Consider the following 17,943-nt stretch of genomic DNA (forward strand, 5'->3'; position numbering starts at 1 on the left):
TCTTTTTTGATGTGAAGAAGGCGTATGATATAATGTGGAAGGAGGGGTTGTTAATCAAGCTTGATATTATGGGGGTAGGAGGAAGAACGTACAACTGGATAAAGGATTTCCTGTTTGGAAGGTCTATCCAGGTGAGGGTGGGGAAGTCTTTATCAGGCAGCTACCTGGTGGATAACGGTACACCACAGGGGAGCGTGATTAGTCCTCTGTTGTTCACAATCATGATCAATGGATATAGGAGGTCATTATTTGCAGATGATGGGGCCTAATGGAAGAGGGGAAGAAATGTGCCATACATATTCAGGAAGGTACAGGAAGCAATTGATGAGGTAGAGCGGTGGGCATTCATGTGGGGATTCAGGTTCTTTGTAGAGAAAACTCAAACAGTGTTCTTTACCAGGAGGAAGGTGGGAGATGAGGTATGCTTGAGGTTATATGGGAGAAACTTGGAGAGGGTGGGGGCCTTCAGGTTCCTTGGGGTATACTTTGACACTAGACTGACCTGGGCAGAACACATTGAGAGAGTGGTGGGAAAGTGTTAGAAGGTGCTAAATGTGATGCGCTGTCTGACGGGGAAGGAGTGGGGGGCTGGGCGTTCCTCATTGAAGACCATGTATGTTACATTTACGTCATTTAGCAGACGCTCTTATCCAGAGCGACTTACAGTTAGTGAGTGCATACATTATTTTTTTATTTTTCATACTGGCCCCCCGTGGGAATCGAACCCACAACCCTGGCGTTGCAAACGCCATGCTCTACCAACTGAGCTACATCCCTGCCGGCCATTCCCTCCACTACCCTGGGCCAATTGCACGCCGCCCCATGGGTCTCCCGGTCGCGGCCGGCTACGACAGAACCTGGATTCGAACCAGGATCTCTAGTGGCACAGCCTTAGACCACTGCACCACTCGGGAGCTATTGCATTGATCCGATCTGTAATAGACTATGGAAGTATAGCATATGGTTCGGCAGCCCGGACCTCACTGGAAAGGCTAGATGTCATACAGGGGCAAGGACTCAGAATATGTAGTGGGGCGTTTCGGACGTCCCCAGTGGCTGCATTACAGGTGGAGATGGGGGATATGCCATTGCAGATTAGGAGACAGCAGCTGGCAATGAATTATTGGGTCAATCTACAAGGACATGGGGTGTCTCATCCTGTGAAAGGGATTTTACAGGCATGCTGGGAACATGAGCGAAGACAGAACACAAGCTTTGGGTGGGTAATACCCAGGCGAAGGAGATGGGACTGTATGGAAGTGAGTTTAGTCCAACTGTAGTTATTCCTGTAAATCCACCATGGCTACTCCCGCCTCCAGTAGTTGATCTAGAAGTGTTGGAGAGACTACAGAGAGATAGGGAGGATGTTGATCCATCTGATTTCTTTAAGAGATGTCTGGAAACTGTGTATCAGGATTTTGTGGCCATTTACACAGATGGTTCAAAAGATCCAAGGACAGGACGTACTGGGTCAGCATTTGTAGTGCAGGAATGTGGGGTGGAAGTCAGGAAACGTATTACAGATCATCTGGCTGTATATACGGCGGAGCTGATGGCCATACTGTTGGCCTTGCAGTTGGTAGAGGAAGTCAAACAAGACAGAGTAGTTATTTGCTCTGATTCATGTGCAGTGTTAATGAGTCTCCAGTCCTTTAGCTCACGTAGCAGACAAGACCTGCTTGATGAGGTGCTACAAACCCATGGCAGGATTAAACAGATGGGTATTCAGATAATATTTACTTGGGTCCCAGCCCATGTGGGGGTGGAGGGGAACGAGGCAGTAATATAATAATAAATAATAATATGCCATTTAGCAGACGCTTTTATCCAAAGCGACTTACAGTCGTGCGTGCATACATTTTTTTTTTGTGTATGGGTGGTCCCGGGGATCGAACCCACTACCTTGGCGTTACAAGCGCCGTGCTCTACCAGCTGAGCTACAGAGGACCGCAGTAGATGAACAGGCTAAACAAGCACTTAGTAGTGGGGATGTTGATGTTGAAGTTTCAATGAGCAAGGCAGAGGCAAAAAAACTGATATATACAGTGATGGTGCAGAGATGGCAGGAGCAGTGGAATAGAGATAATAAGGGAAGGCATTTATTTCAAGTGCAGAGGAAAGTCAGGGAGGGAGGACGGCAGGAAGGGACAGAAGAGAGGAGGCTATTTTTACAAGATTAAGAGTGGGACACAGCCAGTTGAATAAGACATTACATGTGATAGGAAAGCATCCAACAGGAAAGTGTGATTATTGTCAGGAAACAGAGACCATGGAGCATGTATTGCTACAGTGTGGGCAGTATCAGAGGGAAAGAGAGAGGATGAGATCTAGTATGAGGGAGAAGGGGATACAGGAAATTAGTTTAAAGAGTATATTGAGTAGAACGTCATTAGATATAGTATCAAATATTTTTTAAGAGCAACGTAGGCAGGTAGGATTTAGTTTCTCCCTGTCTCTGGCCCACACTCCAGTACAGTAGGTGGCGGTAATGCACCATAACGTTGGATGCCAACCGCCGATAAACCCCACTGAAGAAGAAGTAGTTTGGACCGGTAGCTAGCTAACTGCTTGCAACATTTTCGAGTAGGAAGCAAAAGGGGGTTGGGCGCATGTTCATTGAAATTACTGGTAGAACAGTGCAGCAGGCTATTTCGCGCCCAAGAAACTGCGTCTCAACAGGTAAGAACATTCCATAGCAGGTTTTCATGTAGTATATTTCACGGTAGTAGGCTACAATAGCTACTGTATGATTGGCATCATGATTTAAAATAATCATATGCTCCTTTAAATCAAGTGAGGTGGGCGCAATCCTTCAAGATTTGACAAATCCAGGAAGGAAATTAGACCTCGGTAGCCACTGTCCTGCGTACTTGCGACTCGCTGGTGTGAGGCGACCTAATGGCTAACATTTGGTAGCTAGTGTACGGCAGTGGTGGATATCGTTTTTACATTACGATATCTCAGAAATATGTATTTATTTGCATAAAATTAAAGGTATACCTTTTATTTTGTGCGTCCTTGTCTTTAGCAAGTCAGAGCATTCGGTGGTTTCTTCGTTGGTTGGCTAGCATAGCAAGCCAGCCAGCCAGCTTGCGAACTATTGTTAGCTTTTTGTTGAAAACGTTGCTTAGCTAGTTTATTAACAAACTAGCTGGTAAGCTAGCTAGTTTTGTGTGAAACAAGTCTGAGGTAAGTGAAAATGCTTTTTGCTTTACAGACCAGTAGTTTCACGTCTAATTGTCAATCAAGGAAGCTAACCAGCTAACTACCTAGTTACCCTCCCCATGCTCTACAGCCAATAGAATAACAAAATATTGTTGAGAGTTAGCCATCTACAGCATTGAGTGTAGCCCAGTTTACCAACTATAATAATTGACTAAGTTAACTAAATTGAAAAGGCAATTATTGCTAGCTGGCAAACCGGATTTTGAATAGTTAACTAGCAGATTTGTATAATTATTAACCTTGACTTCAGCAGCATAATGTTTGTGCACGCTGCAGGACGCACTGCACTGTACAGCCGGATGATCTGCATACAAACCCTCTGCTGCTAATTATAAATCGGTAGATTTATCTTAAGTCTACCTCTCTTCTCCGCGTCTACTCACATCCTAGAGCCCAGTGTTGGACCATAACTAGTTTGGTTAGAAGTTAGAGCAATAGGCAGGCATTAGGCGTAGTGCAAGTGGAAAATTACTATGTTTAGATACAACCTGTTTATTTTTATTTTTTTATTTAACCAGGTAAGCCAGTTGAGAACAAGTTCTCATTTACAACTGCGACCTGGCCAAGATAAAGCAAAGCAGTGCGATAAAAACAACAACACAGAGTTACATATGGGGTAAAACAAAACATAAAGTCAAAAATACAACAGAAAATATATATACAGTGTGTGCAAATGTAGCAAGTTATGGCGGTAAGGCAATAAATAGGCTATAGTGCAAAATAATTACAATTAGTATTAACACTGGAATGATAGATGTGCAAGAGATGATGTGCAAATAGAGATACTGGGGTGCAAATGAGCAAAAATAAATAACAATATAGGGATGAGGTAGATGGGCGGGCTAATTTCAGATGGGCTGTGTACAGGTGCAGTGATCGGTAAGGTGCTCTGACAACCGATGCTTAAAGTTAGTGAGGGAGATAAGAGTCTCCAGCTTCAGAGATTTTTGCAATTTGTTCCAGTCATTGGCAGCAGAGAACTGGAAGGAATGGCGGCCAAAGGAGGTGTTGGCTTTGGGGATGACCAGTGAGATATACCTGCTGGAGCGCATACTACGGGTGGGTGTTGCTATGGTGACCAATGAGCTAAGATAAGGCGGGGATTTGCCTAGCAGTGATTTATAGATGGCCTGGAGCCAGTGGGTTTGGTGACGAATATGTAGTGAGGACCAGCCAACAAGAGCGTACAGGTCACAGTGGTGGGTAGTATATGGGGCTTTGGAGACTAAACGGATGGCACTGTGATAGACTACATCCAATTTGCTGAGTTGAGTGTTGGAGGCTATTTTGTAAATTACATCGCCGAAGTCAAGGATCGGTAGGATAGTCAGTTTTACGAGGGCTTGTTTGGCAGCATGAGTGAAGGAGGCTTTGTTGCGAAATAGGAAACCGATTCTAGATTTAACTTTGGATTGGAGATTCTTAATGTGAGTCTGGAAGGAGAGTTTACAGTCTAACCAGACACCTAGGTATTTGTAGTTGTCCACATACTCTAGGTCAGACCCGTTGAGAGTAGTGATTCTAGTCGGGTGGGCGGGTGCCAGCAGCGTTCGATTGAAGAGCATGCATTTAGTTTTACTAGTGTTTAAGAGCAGTTGGAGGCTACTGAAGGAGTGTTGTATGGCATTGAAGCTCGTTTGGAGGTTTGTTAACACAGTGTCCAATGAAGGGCCAGATGTATAAAAAAGGGTGTCGTCTGCGTAGAGGTGGATCTGAGAGTCACCAGCAGCAAGAGCGACATCATTGATATACACGGAGAAAAGAGTCGGCCCAAGAATTGAACCCTGTGGCACCCCCATAGAGACTGCCATAGGTCCAGACAACAGGCCCTCCGATTTGACACATTAAACTCTATCTGAGAAGTAGTTGGTGAACCAGGCGAGGCAGTCATTTGAGAAACCAAGGCTATTTAGTCTGCCAATAAGAATGCGGTGGTTGACAGAGTCGAAAGCCTTGGCCAGGTCGATGAAGACGGCTACACAGTACTGTCTATTATCGATCGCGGTTATAATATCGTTTAGGACCTTGAGCGTGGCTGAAGTGCACCCATGACCAGCTCGGAAACCGGAATGCATAGCGGAGAAGGTACTATGAAATGGTCGGTGATCTGTTTGTTAACTTGGCTTTCAAAAACTTTCGAAAGGCAGGGCAGGATGGATATGGGTCTGTAACAGTTTGGATCTAGAGTGTCACCCCCTTTGAAGAGGGGGATGACCGCGGCAGCTTTCCAATCTCTGTGGATCTCAGACGTTACGAAAGAGAGGTTGAACAGGCTAGTAATAGGGGTTGCGACAATTTCGGCGGCTAGTTTTAGAAAGAAAGTGTCCAGATTGTCTAGCCCAGATGATTTGTATGGGTCCAGATTTTGCAGCTCTTTCAGAACATCAGCTGTCTGGATTTGTGTGAAGGAGAAGCGGGGGGGGGCAAGTTGCAGCGGAGGGTGCAGAGCTGGTGGCCGGGGTAGTGGTAGCCAGGTGGAAAGCATGGCCAGCCGTAGCAAAATGCTTGTTGAAATTCTCGATTATTGTAGATTTATCGGTGGTGATAGTGTTTCCTAGCCTCAGTGCAGTGGGCAGCTGGGAGGAAGTGCTCTTATTCTCCATGGACTTTACAGTGTTCCAAAACTTTTTGGAGTTAGTGCTACAGGATGCACATTTCTGTTTGAAAAAGTTAGCCTTTGCTTTCCTAACTGCTTGTGTATATTGGTTCCTAACTTCCCTGAAAAGTTGCATATCGCGGGGGCTATTTGATGCTAATGCAGTACGCCACAGGATGTTTTTGTGCTGGTCAAGGGCAGTCAAGTCTGAGGAGAACCAGGGGCTATATTTGTTCTTAGTTCTGTATTTTTTGAATGGGGGCATGTTTATTTAAGATCGAGAGGAAATTAGAACTGTGAGCGCAAGTCAATCCTATTTAGTCAGTTGATTTTATAAAAAAAAAAGCGCAACATATTTGTGGTTCCTTGGACAGGAAATATCACTTTATAACTGGACAGATCATGGGACTGTCTACACTAGGCTACATTCCTGTGTCATAAAGGCGCTTCTCTGACGCGTGACCTACGGCGCCTATCGTTTGCTGGTTTGTACAAAGATGAATTGCTCAGCGGCGTCCGTATGCGTTATGCTAGTTAGTGTTCTTTTACAGGGCCTTCAGAAAGTATTCATGCCCATTGACTTAGTCCACATTTTTTTTTGTTACAGACAAATTATTCAAGCTCTGTCAAGTTGATTTGTTGATCATTGCTAGACAGACATTTTCAAGGCTTGCCATAGATTTCCAAGCCGATTTAAATCAAAACTGTAACTAGGCCACTCGAAAACATTCAATGTCTCCAGTGTAGAGTTGGCCTTGTGTTTTAGGTTATAGTCCTGCTAAAGGTGAATTAACCTCCCAGTGTCTGTTGGAAAGCAGACTGAACCAGGTTTTCATCTAGAATTTTGCCTGTGCTCATAGCTGTATTCCGTTTCTTTTCATCCCCAAAAAACTCCATAGACCTTGCCGATGACAAGCATACTTATAACATAAAGCAGCCACCAACATGCTTGAAAATATGAAGAGTGATATGATGCAGCCACCAACATGCTTGTGTTGGAATTTGACCCAAACATAACTCTTTGTATTCAGGACAAAAAGTGTTTCTTTGCCACATCGTTTGCAGTATTACTTAAAGGTGCAATATGCAGAAATCGCTCCGCCATTTCCTAGTTACTACATTTCTAATAGTAAAGTTTGTGACAAAACCAGAAGTCATTGTGTAGAGTATGATTGTAACATCTGAACTGTGAAAAATATTTTTCCATAACCAACAATATTGTTTTTCCAGCTTTTTGGAGCTGGTGTACAAACAGAAAGTAAAAGACGCAAAAACAAAACTTAGGCACAGGAAGCATAGAAATAGCGCGCATGGAACAGATCTACAGCTTCTTAGACTTGCTTTCAATGAGAATGACAGGTGTATAACTCACATTTCTATGTGAATTTGGTTGGGTCGCCCAAAAAGTTAAATATTGTAGCTTTTAAGTGCCTTGTTGCAAACAAGATGCATGTTTTGGAATATTTTTATTCTGTACTTTGTTTTCACTCGGTCATTTAGGTTAGTATTGTGGAGTAACTACAATGTTGTTTATCCATCCTCAGTTCTTTCCTATCACAGCCATTAAACTGTTTTAAAATCACCCTTGGCCTCATGGTGAAATCCCTGAGCAGTTTCCTTCCTCTCCGGCAACTGAGTTAGGCAGGACACCTGTATATTTGTAGTGGCTGGGTGTATTAATACACCATCCAAAGCCTGACTAATAACTTCCCCATGCTAAAAGGGATATTCAGCATCAGCTTTTTTTATTTTGACACATCTACCAATCGGTGCCGTTCTTTGTGAGGCATTGAAAAACCTCCCTGGTCTTTGTGGTTGAATCTGTGTTTGAAATTCACTACTCGATTGAGGGACCTTACAGATCATTGTATGTGTGGGGTATAGAGATGGAGTAGTTATTCAAAAATCACGTTAACCACTATTATTGAACATGGAATGAGTCCGTGCAACTTATTGTGCGATTTGTTAAGCACAAATTTAGGCTTGCCATAACAAAGGGGTTTGCATACTTATTGACTCAAGACATTTCAGCTTTACATGTTTTATTTCTTTAATTTTCTACAAAGAAATTCCACGTTCACATTATGGAATATTGTGTGTAGATCAGTGACACAAAATCTAAATTTACTAATTTTAAAATTCAGGCTATAACACAACAAAATGTGGAAAGTAAAGAGGTGTGAATGTGGAAAGTAAAGAGGTGTGAATGTGGAAAGTAAAGAGGTGTGAATGCTTTCTGAAGGGACTGCATGTAGGCTATCTTAAAGTTAACCCCTCTAAATATTTGAAATAATCTTGTTTTCTTAGCAATAAAATAGAAAACGCAGAGCACTTGACCCCTGACACTCTCTTGGCCCCATTTGGGCATAGTGTCCAATCTACTGTCAATATTTATCCGTTGCCAAGTCTTTGGATACCAGTGCTAGTGTGTGTGTGTGTGTGTGTGTGTGTGTGTGTGTGTGTGTATATGTGTGTATATATATATATATATGTATGTGAGGGAAAAAAGTATTTGATCCCCTGCTGTTTTTGTACGTTTGCCCACTGACAAAGACATGATCAGTCTATAATTTTAATGGTAGGTTTATTTGAACAGTGAGAGACAGAATAACAACAAAAAAATCCAGAAAAACGCAGGTCAAAAATGTTATTAATTGATTTGCATTTTAATGAGGAAAATAAGTATTTGACCACTCTGCAAAACAACACTTAGTACTTGGTGGCAAAACCCTTGTTGGCAATCAGAGGTCAGACGTTTCTTGTAGTTGGCCACCAGGTTTGCACACATCTCAGGAGGGATTTTGTCCCACTCCTCTTTGCAGATCTTCTCCAAGTCATTAAGGTTTCGAGGCTGACGTTTGGCAACTCGAACCTTCAGCTTCCTCCACAGATTTTCTATGGGATTAAGGTCTGGAGACTGGCTAGGCCACTCCAGGACCTTAATGTGCTACTTCTTGAGCCACTCCTTTGTTGCCTTGGCCGTGTGTTTTGGGTCATTGTCATGCTGGAATACCCATCCACGACTCATTTTCAATGCCCTGCTGAGGGAAGGAGGTTCTCAACCAAGATTTGACGGTACATGGCCCCGTCCATCGTCCCTTTGATGCGGTGAAGTTGTCCTGTCCCCTTAGCAGAAAAACACCCCCAAAGCATAATGTTTCCACCTCCATGTTTGACGGTGGGGATGGTGTTCTTGGGGTCATAGGCACCATTCCTCCAAACACTGCGAGTTGAGTTGATGCCAAAGAGCTCCATTTTGGTCTCATCTGACTACAACACTTTCACCCAGTTCTCCTCTGAATCATTCAGATGTTCATTGGCAAACTTCAGGTGACAACAGTTCGCACCAACTGTTGTCACCTTCTCACCAAGCTGCTTGGCGATGGTCTTGTAGCCCATTCCAGCCTTGTGTAGGTCTATAATCTTGTCCCTGACATCCTTGGAGAGCTCTTTGGTCTTGGCCATGGTGTAGAGTTTGGAATCTGATTGATTGATTGCTTCTGTGGACAGGTATCTTTTATACAGGTAACAAACTGAGATTAGGAGCACTCCCTTTTAGAGTGTGCTCCTAATCTCATCTCGTTACCTGTATAAAAGACACCTGGGAGCCAAAAATCTTTCTGATTGAGAGGGGGTCAAATACTTATTTCCCTCATTTAAAATGCAAATCAATTTATAACATTTTTGACATGTGTTTTTCTGGATTTTTTTGTTATTATTCTGTCTCTCACTGTTCAAATAAACCTACCATTAAAATTATAGACTGATCATTTCTTTGTCAGTGGGCAAACGTACAACATCAGCAGGGGATCAAATACTTTTTTCCCTCACTGTGTGTATATATATATATATATATATTACTACCGTTCAAAAGTTTGGGGGCACTTAGAAATAATAATAAATAAAAAAATCCATTATAATAACAACAAATTGATCAGAAATACAGCGTATACATTGGTAATGTTGTAAATGGCTATTGTAGCTGGAAACAGCTGATTTTAAAAATAAATAAAAAGTAATATCTACATAGGCGTACAGAGGCACATTATCAGCAACCATCAGTCCTGTGTTCCAATGGCACGTTGTGTTTGCTAATTCAAGTTTATAATTTTAAAAGGCTAATTGATCATTCGAAAACCCTTTTGAATTATGTTGGCACAGCTGAAAACTGTTGTGCTGATTTAAAGAAGCAATATCTGGAGCATCAGTAATTGTGGGTTCGATTACAGGATGAAAATGTCCAGAAACAAATAACTTTCTTCTGAAACTCGTCAGTCTATTCTTGTTCTGAGAAATGAAGGCTATTCCATTCAAGAAATTGCCAAGAAACTGAAGATCTCGTACAACGGTGTGTACTACTCCCTTCACAGAACAGCGCAAACTGGCTCTAACCAGAATAGAAAGAGGAGTGGGAGGCCCCGGTGCACAACTGAGCAAGAGGACAAATACATTAGTGTCTAGTTTGAGAAACAGACGCCTCACAGGTCCTCAACTAGCAGCTTCATTAAATAGTACCCGCAAAACACCAGTCTCAACGTTAACAGTGAAGAGGTGACTCCGTAATGCTGACCTTCTAGGCAGAGTTGCAAAGAAAAATGCATATCTCAGACTGGCCAATAAAAATAAAAGATTAAGATGGGCAAAAGAACACACACTGGACAGAGGAAGATTGGAAAAAAGTGTTATGGACAGACGAATCGAAGTTTGAGGTGTTTGGATCACAAAGAAGAACATTTGTGAGACGCAGACCAAATGAAAAGATGCTGGATGAGTGCTTGATGCCATCTGTCAAGCATGGTGGAGGCAATGTGATGGTCTGGGGGTGCTTTGGTGGTGGTAAAGTGGGAGATTTGTACAGGGTAAAAGGGATCTTGAAGAAGGAAGGCTATCACTCCATTTTTACAATGCCATGCCATACCCTGAGGACGGCGCTTGATTGGAGCCATTTTCCTCCTACAACAGGACAATGACCCAATGCACAGCTCCAAACTATGCAATAACTATTTAGGGAAGAAGCAGTCAGCTGGTATTCTGTCTATAATGGAGTGGCCAGCACATTCACCGGATCTCAACCCTATTGAGCTGTTGTGGGAGCAGCTTGACCGTATGGTACGTAAGAAGTGCCCATCAAGCCAATCCAACTTGTGGGAGGTGCTTCAGGAAGCATGGGGTGAAATCTCTTCAGATTACCTCAACAAATTGACAACTAGAATGCCAAAGGTCTGCAAGGCTGTAATTGCTGCAAATGGAGGATTATTTGACGAAAGCAAAGTTTGAAGGACACTTATTTCAATTAAAAATCATTATTTCTATTTCATGTATGTTTTCATGGAAAACAAGGACATTTCTAAGTGACTAGTGTTATTGGGAAAAATAGATTTTGTATTTCTTCACTCAACCTTTTTGTTTTAAGTGGTCCTGAGTTTTAGGTGAGTTGGTTTAAAGTTGAAGAAATACACATTTTTATATGAATAACAAATGTCCTCCTGACTCTACGATGGAGAGAGCCCCGTTTTCAACATTCCTCCTGTGCTATTCCTGAGAAGACCGCACTGTTAAATGATGGTACGAAGCTCGTGTGAGGAGGATGGTGGCTGTTGTCTTTGACTTGTCCTAGATGATTGATTGACGTGTGGCTGGAAGGTAGGAAGGAGTGACTTTACAAGAAAAATAAAAACAATAGAAATGTGGTGCCTGATAATCTGAAGAGGGCTGCTGTCTTTTCAGAAGAACGCTGTTTGGGATGGATGCCAGATTTGTATCAGGCTTTTAAAATATATGTTCACATCCTTGAGGTTATGTCTGACCCCCCCCCGCCGCCATCCTTCCTAGCTGCTGTGAAGGCAGCTGCCCTTTGGGTGAAATATTTTGATATTTTGTCTCTCTGAAGCAGAGCCAGATATTACCACCCATGGAGTTTCCACAGGCTGTGTATCTTGTCCTGAATGGTGCTATAGTCTCTCTTCTCTCCCCGCCCACACTACCACGCGTTACGGGTATGGCTGCAGAATAAAGGCAAGCCGTTGCTAAAAGCATTCCGGGCCATTCTCTCAACCCGTCTTGTTATAGCTTCTGACAGTGTGTAGCTTCTATTTTTAGCCTGGTTTTGACATTTTGCACAAGCACCGTGAAGGTCGTGGGGGGCTTTTGGGGATACTGGTGACAGCCAAGGGGTCAAGCAGGCGAGGGCGGTGGGTCTTGTTGACAGGGGACAAGTTGTTGTCCCAGACCTGAGGTCTCAACAGTTCTAGAAATAGCGTGTGTGCCAAATGGCACCCAATTCACTGTATAGTGCACTACGTTTGATCAGGGCCCGTAGGACTCAGGTTGGGAATAGTGTGCCATTTGGGACACAGTCAGTCAGAGTGATGATTAGGTCTCCAGAGGACAAGCCAACAGAGCAGCAGGCTCCCGTTTGGCCCCAGGTTACTGATGGGCTCCCTTTTGGCCCCAGGTTACTGATGGGCCCCCTTTTGGTCCCTGGTTGCTGATAGGCTCCAAGAAATCTCTGGGGGCCACGATTGTGACTGTAGAGATGATTTTCTTCGTTGTGTTGGACATTTTGTAGTGATGTTATTTTCTTGGACAGTGTGTGAAATTGTGTAGTAATGTGTTTTTATTTCTTTAGCAAATAAACATTTTTATTGTAGATTTGTGCTCAGGCTAATTTGATGCTGATAACTTCCTTGTTCTAGGGCTCGTCTACTTCCTCGTTCTAGGGCTTGTCTACTTTTATCAACCTGCATGAAGGTTGAGAACTATATAAAACACGTTTATTACCCTTGTATACTTTAATCACCCCGTCCCTCTTGTTGTTGGACAGGTCATTCTAGTTTTATATTTGTCTTTATTTCAAGGATGACCACTTCCTGGTTCTACCTCAGAGCCTTATATGGTGTCTGGTTCTACCTCAGAGTAGCCTGGGCAGCCGCTAGTGGGCTTTATTTTTTTCCACTGTCGTCTATTATTATTTTATTTTTTCACCTTTATTTAACCAGGGAAGCCAGTTGAGAACAAGTTCTCATTTACAACTGCGACCTGGCCAAGATAAAGCAAAGCAGTGCGATTTAAAAACAACAACAACAGAGTTACATATGGGGTAAAACAAAACATAAAGTCAAAAATACAACAGAAAATATATATACAGTGTGTGCAAATGTAGCAAGTTATGTGCAAAATAATTAATCTAGGCTTGATGTACACAGCCAGTAGTACACTCGTGTCCCCTGGCGACCGGTTTGTACATAAAACATTCTCCATTCAGGCTGCAAAAGCTTTGATTTCCTCCTTAACTAAATGTAATGGTCCTACATCTATACTGAACAAAAATATAAACGCAATATATAAAGTGTTGGTGGCGTTTTCCATTAGCAGAAATAAAAGTTCCCAGAAATGTTCCATATGCACAAAAAGCTTATTTCTCTCAAATTATTATGTGCACAAGTTTGTTTCCATCCCTGTTAGTGAACATTTCTCCTTTGCCAAGATAATCCATCCACCTGACAGGTGTGGCATGTCAAGAAGTTGATTAAACAGCATGATCATTACACAGGTGCACCTTGTGCTGTGGACAATAAAAGGCCACTCTAAAATGTGCAATTTTGTCACACAACACAATGCCACAGATGTCTCAAGTTTTGAGGGAGCATGCAATTGGCATGCTGACTGCAGTAATGTCCACGAGCTGTTGCCAGATAATTAAATGTTAATTTCTCTGCCATAAGCCGCCTCCAACACCGTTTTAGAGAATTTGGAGGTACGTCCAACCGCCCTCACAATCGCAGGCCACTAGTAACCACGCCAGCCCAGGACCTCCACATCCGGCTTCTGCACCTGTGGGAATGTCTGAGGGGGAGGGGGGGGGGTGTTGAGAATTTCTGTCCGTAATAAAGCCCTTTTGTGCGGAAAAACTCAATCTGATTGGCTGGGCCTGGCTCCCAAGTGGGTGGGCCTATGCCTACCCATGGCTGCCCCCCTGCCCAGTCATGTGAAATCCATAGATTAGGGCCTAATTAATTTATTTCCATTGACTGATTTCCTTCTATGAACTGTAACTCAGTAAAATAGTTTAAATTGTTGCATGTTGAGTTTATATTTTTATTCAGTATACATATCCTGGTTCTACGTCAGAGCCTTATCACAGAGTCAGATATTTCACCGGATGTATAAATGTGAAGCATCCGGTTGGTGCTTCCACACATACCAAATATGGAGGGAGGTGGATTTTGGCCGACATTCTGCTAATTTTCTCATCGATGAAACATTTGATCTCCATACAGTTCTCTGTTTGTAAAACTAGAATCTGAAACAGAGTTGACTGCGTTTTGTAGACTTTATCCTTTGCAAAAGTTTCAAAAAATTGCTTGGTTTAGTTATAAAAAAATCTTTGCTTATATGGTCTCTTGTTCTACTTAGTTTGGTCAACAAGCAGGTTGGCAACTGTTAGTTTTATGAAACACCCCAAGTGTATTGCCAGTACATACCAACATCACTAATCCCTCTTGTTGTTGGGCAGGTGAACTTCTAGACAGGCCTGACAGTAGAGATGTCCAAAGCGCCAGATTGCCCCGCAAGGACCCGCTCCAGATCAAAGTCCCGGTCCAGATCTAGGTCTTGCACACGGTCTCGCTCCAGAAGCCGCTCCAGATCCAGGAAGCACCGATACAGGTGAAGTTTATTACTTGCTTCCTCTACTGTATGGAGCCTTGTCAGCAAGCCTAGCTTTCCATTGATTACTAGGACATGTACTTCCCATAAATGCCTACCATGGGAATGTGCCTGTTATTGAGACTTGTTTTAATGGTGCTACACGTAGGATTATTTTTGCATTGTAATTTCAGAATGTCCATAATATATCTGGTTCTAATAGTGCAATGATTAGTTTCACAGTATTAATTACCCACCAGTGATGTGATTTGGCTGTGATATTCGCCTATTGATTTCTCCCGCCTGAGCGGCATTTGTTGTCAAACTGGGAAAGCTGTTCTGACTTTGTGGCTGTGTTATCTAGTGGAAAGCTTAAGTGGCTATTTGCAACTCTGCCTAGGTCAGCATCCCGGAGTCGCCTCTTCACTGTTGACGTTGAGACTGGTGTTTTGCGGGTACTATTTAATGAAGCTGCTAGTTGAGGACCTGTGAGGTGTCTGTTTCTCAAACTAGACACTCTAATATATTTGTCCTCTTGCTCAGTTGTGGTCTCAGACTCGGTCTCAACCTTTAAGTCTTTACTGAAGACTTATCTCTTCAGTAGGTCATATGATTGAGTGTAGTCTGGCCCAGGAGTGTGAAGGTGAACGGAAAGGCTCTGGAGCAACGAACAGCCCTTGCTGTCTCTGCCGGGCCGGTTCCCCTCTCCACTGGGGTTCTCTGCCTCTAACCCTGTTGCAGGGGCTGAGTCACTGGCTTGCTGGTGCTCTTTCATGCCGTCCCTGGGAGGGGTGCGTCACTTGAGTGGGTTGAGTTACTGACGTGATCTTCCTGTCTGGGTTGGCGCCCCCCTTGGTTTGTGCTGTGGTGGAGACCTCTGTGGGCTATACTCGGCCTTGTCTCAGGATTGTAAGTTGGTGGTTGAGGATATCCCTCTAGTGGTGCGGGGGCTGTGCTTTGGCAGAGTGGGTGGGGTTATATCCTTCCTGTTTGGCCCTGTCCGGGGTTTCTTCGGATGGGGCCACAGTGTCTCCGGACCGCTCCTGTCTCAGCCTCCAGTATTTATGCTGCAGTAGTTTATGTGTCGGGGGGCTGGGGTTAGTTGGTTATACCTGGAGTACTTCTCCTGTCTTATCCAGTGTCCTGTGTGAATTTAAGTATGCTCTCTCTAATTCTCTCGTTCTCTCTTTCTCTCTGAGAACCTGAGCCCTAGGACCATACGTCAGGACTACCGGGCATGATGACACCTTGCTGTCCCCAGTCCGCCTGGCCTTGCTGCTATTCCAGTTTCAACTGTTCTGCCTGCGGTTACGAAACCCCTACCTGTCCCAGACCTGCTGTTTTCAACTCTTAATGATCGGCTATGAAAAGCCAACTGAGAGACCTGAGCACCTAGGACCATACGTCGGGACTACCGGCCGTGGTGACTCCTTGCTGTCCCCAGTCCGCCTGGCCTTGCTGCTATTCCAGTTTCAACTGTTCTGCCTGCGGTTATGGAACCCCTACCTGTCCCAGACCTGCTGTTTTCAACTCTTAATGATCGGCTATGAAAAGCCAACTGAGATTTATTCCTGATTATTATTTGACCATGCTTGTCACTTATGAACATTTTTGAACATCTTGGCATGGTTCTGTTATAATCTTCACCCGGCACAGCCAGAAGAGGACTGGCCACCCCTCATAGCCTGGTTCCTCTCTAGGTTTCTTCCTAGGTTTTCGCCTTTCTAGGGAGTTTTTCCTAGCCACCGTGCTTCTACACCTGCATTACTAGCTGTTTGGGGTTTTAGGCTGGGTTTCTGTACAGCACTTCGAGATATTAGCTGATGTAAGAAGGGCTATATAAAATAAAATTGATTGAAATTGATTGATTGTGCACCGGGGCCTCCCACTCTTTCTATTCTGGTTAGAGCCAGTTTGCGCTGTTCTGTGAAGGGAGTAGTACACAGCGTTGTACGAGATCTTCAGTTTCTTGGCAATTTCTCGCATGGAATAGCCTTAATTTCTCAGAACAAGAATAGACTGACGAGTTTCAGAAGAAAGCTATTTGTTTCTGGACATTTTGATCCTGTAATCGAACCCACAATTGCTGATGCTTCAGATACTCAACTAGTCTCAAGAAGGCCAGTTTTTATTGCTTCTTTAATCAGCACAACAGTTTTCAGCTGTGCTAACATCATTGCAAAAGGGTTTTCTAATGCTCAATTAGCCTTTTTTAAATGATAAACTTGGATTAGCAGACACAACGTGCCATTGGAACACAGGACTGATGGTTGCTGATAATGGGCCTCTGTACGCCTATGTAGATATTCTATTAAAAATCAGCCGTTTCCAGCTACAATAGCCATTTACAACATTAACAATGTCTACACTGTATTTCTGATCAATTTGATGTTATTTTAATGGACAATTTTTTTTGCTTTCCTTTCGAAAACAATAAGTTCTAAGTGATCCCAAACTTTTGAACGGTAGCGTGATATACATACATACATACATACATACATACATACATACATACATACATACAGACAGTGAGGGGAAGAAAGTGTTTGCCCACTGACAAAGACATGATCAGTCTATAATTTTAATGGTAGGTTTATTTGAACAGTGAGAGACAGAATAACAACAACAAAATCGAGAAAAACGCATGTCAAAAATATTATAAATTGATTTGCATTTTAATGAGGGAAATAAGTATTTGACCCCTCTGCAAAACATGACTTAGTACTTGGTGGCAAAACCATTGTTGGCAATCAGGGGTCAGACGTTTCTTGTAGTTGGCCACCAGGTTTGCACACATCTCAGGAGGGATTTTGTCCCACTCCTCTTTGCAGATCTTCTCCAAGTCATTAAGGATTCGAGGCTGACGTTTGGCAACTCGAACCTTCAGCTCCCTCCACAGATTTTCTATGGGATTAAGGTCTGGAGACTGGCTAGGCCACTCCAGGACCTTAATGTGCTACTTCTTGAGCCACTCCTTTGTTGCCTTGGCCGTGTGTTTTGGGTCATTGTCATGCTGGAATACCCATCCACGACCCATTTTCAATGCCCTGGCTGAGGGAAGGAGGTTCTCACCCAAGATTTGACGGTACATGGCCCCGTCCATCGTCCCTTTGATGCGGTGAAGTTGTACTGTTCCCTTAGCAGAAAAACACCCCCAAAGCATAATGTTTCCACCTCCATGTTTGACGGTGGGGGTGGTGTTCTTGGGGTCATAGGCAGCATTCCTCCTCCTCCAAACACGTTGAGTTGATGCCAAAGAGCTTGATTTTGGTCTCATCTGACCACAACACTTTCACCCAGTTCTCCTCTGAATCATTCAGATGTTCATTGGCAAACTTCAGACGGGCCTGTATATGTGCTTTCTTGAGCAGGGGGGCCTTGCGGGCGCTGCAGGATTTCAGTCCTTCACGGCGTAGTGTGTTACCAATTGTTTTCTTGGTGACTATGGTCCCAGCTGCCTTGAGATCATTGACAAG

The 17,943-nt window shown here is 43.5% G+C and overlaps 1 protein-coding gene across 2 annotated transcripts in view; it reads left to right on the forward strand.

Annotated features, from left to right (window-relative positions):
• Nucleotides 1-2,582: 2,582 nt before the first annotated feature.
• LOC121586784 (thyroid hormone receptor-associated protein 3-like) overlaps nucleotides 2,583-17,943 on the forward strand; it is a 31,479-nt gene continuing 16,118 nt past the window's right edge. For both annotated transcript variants that reach the window (XM_041903756.2, XM_045226446.1), the window contains exons 1-2: nucleotides 2,583-2,679; nucleotides 14,337-14,488. In XM_041903756.2, the coding sequence (XP_041759690.2) occupies nucleotides 14,367-14,488 (122 nt within the window). In that variant the 5' untranslated portion in view covers nucleotides 2,583-2,679; nucleotides 14,337-14,366. The remainder of the gene's footprint in view (nucleotides 2,680-14,336; nucleotides 14,489-17,943) is intronic.

Source organism: Coregonus clupeaformis, chromosome 17 (assembly GCF_020615455.1).
Source record: "Coregonus clupeaformis isolate EN_2021a chromosome 17, ASM2061545v1, whole genome shotgun sequence".
Taxonomy (NCBI): Eukaryota; Metazoa; Chordata; class Actinopteri; order Salmoniformes; family Salmonidae; genus Coregonus; species Coregonus clupeaformis.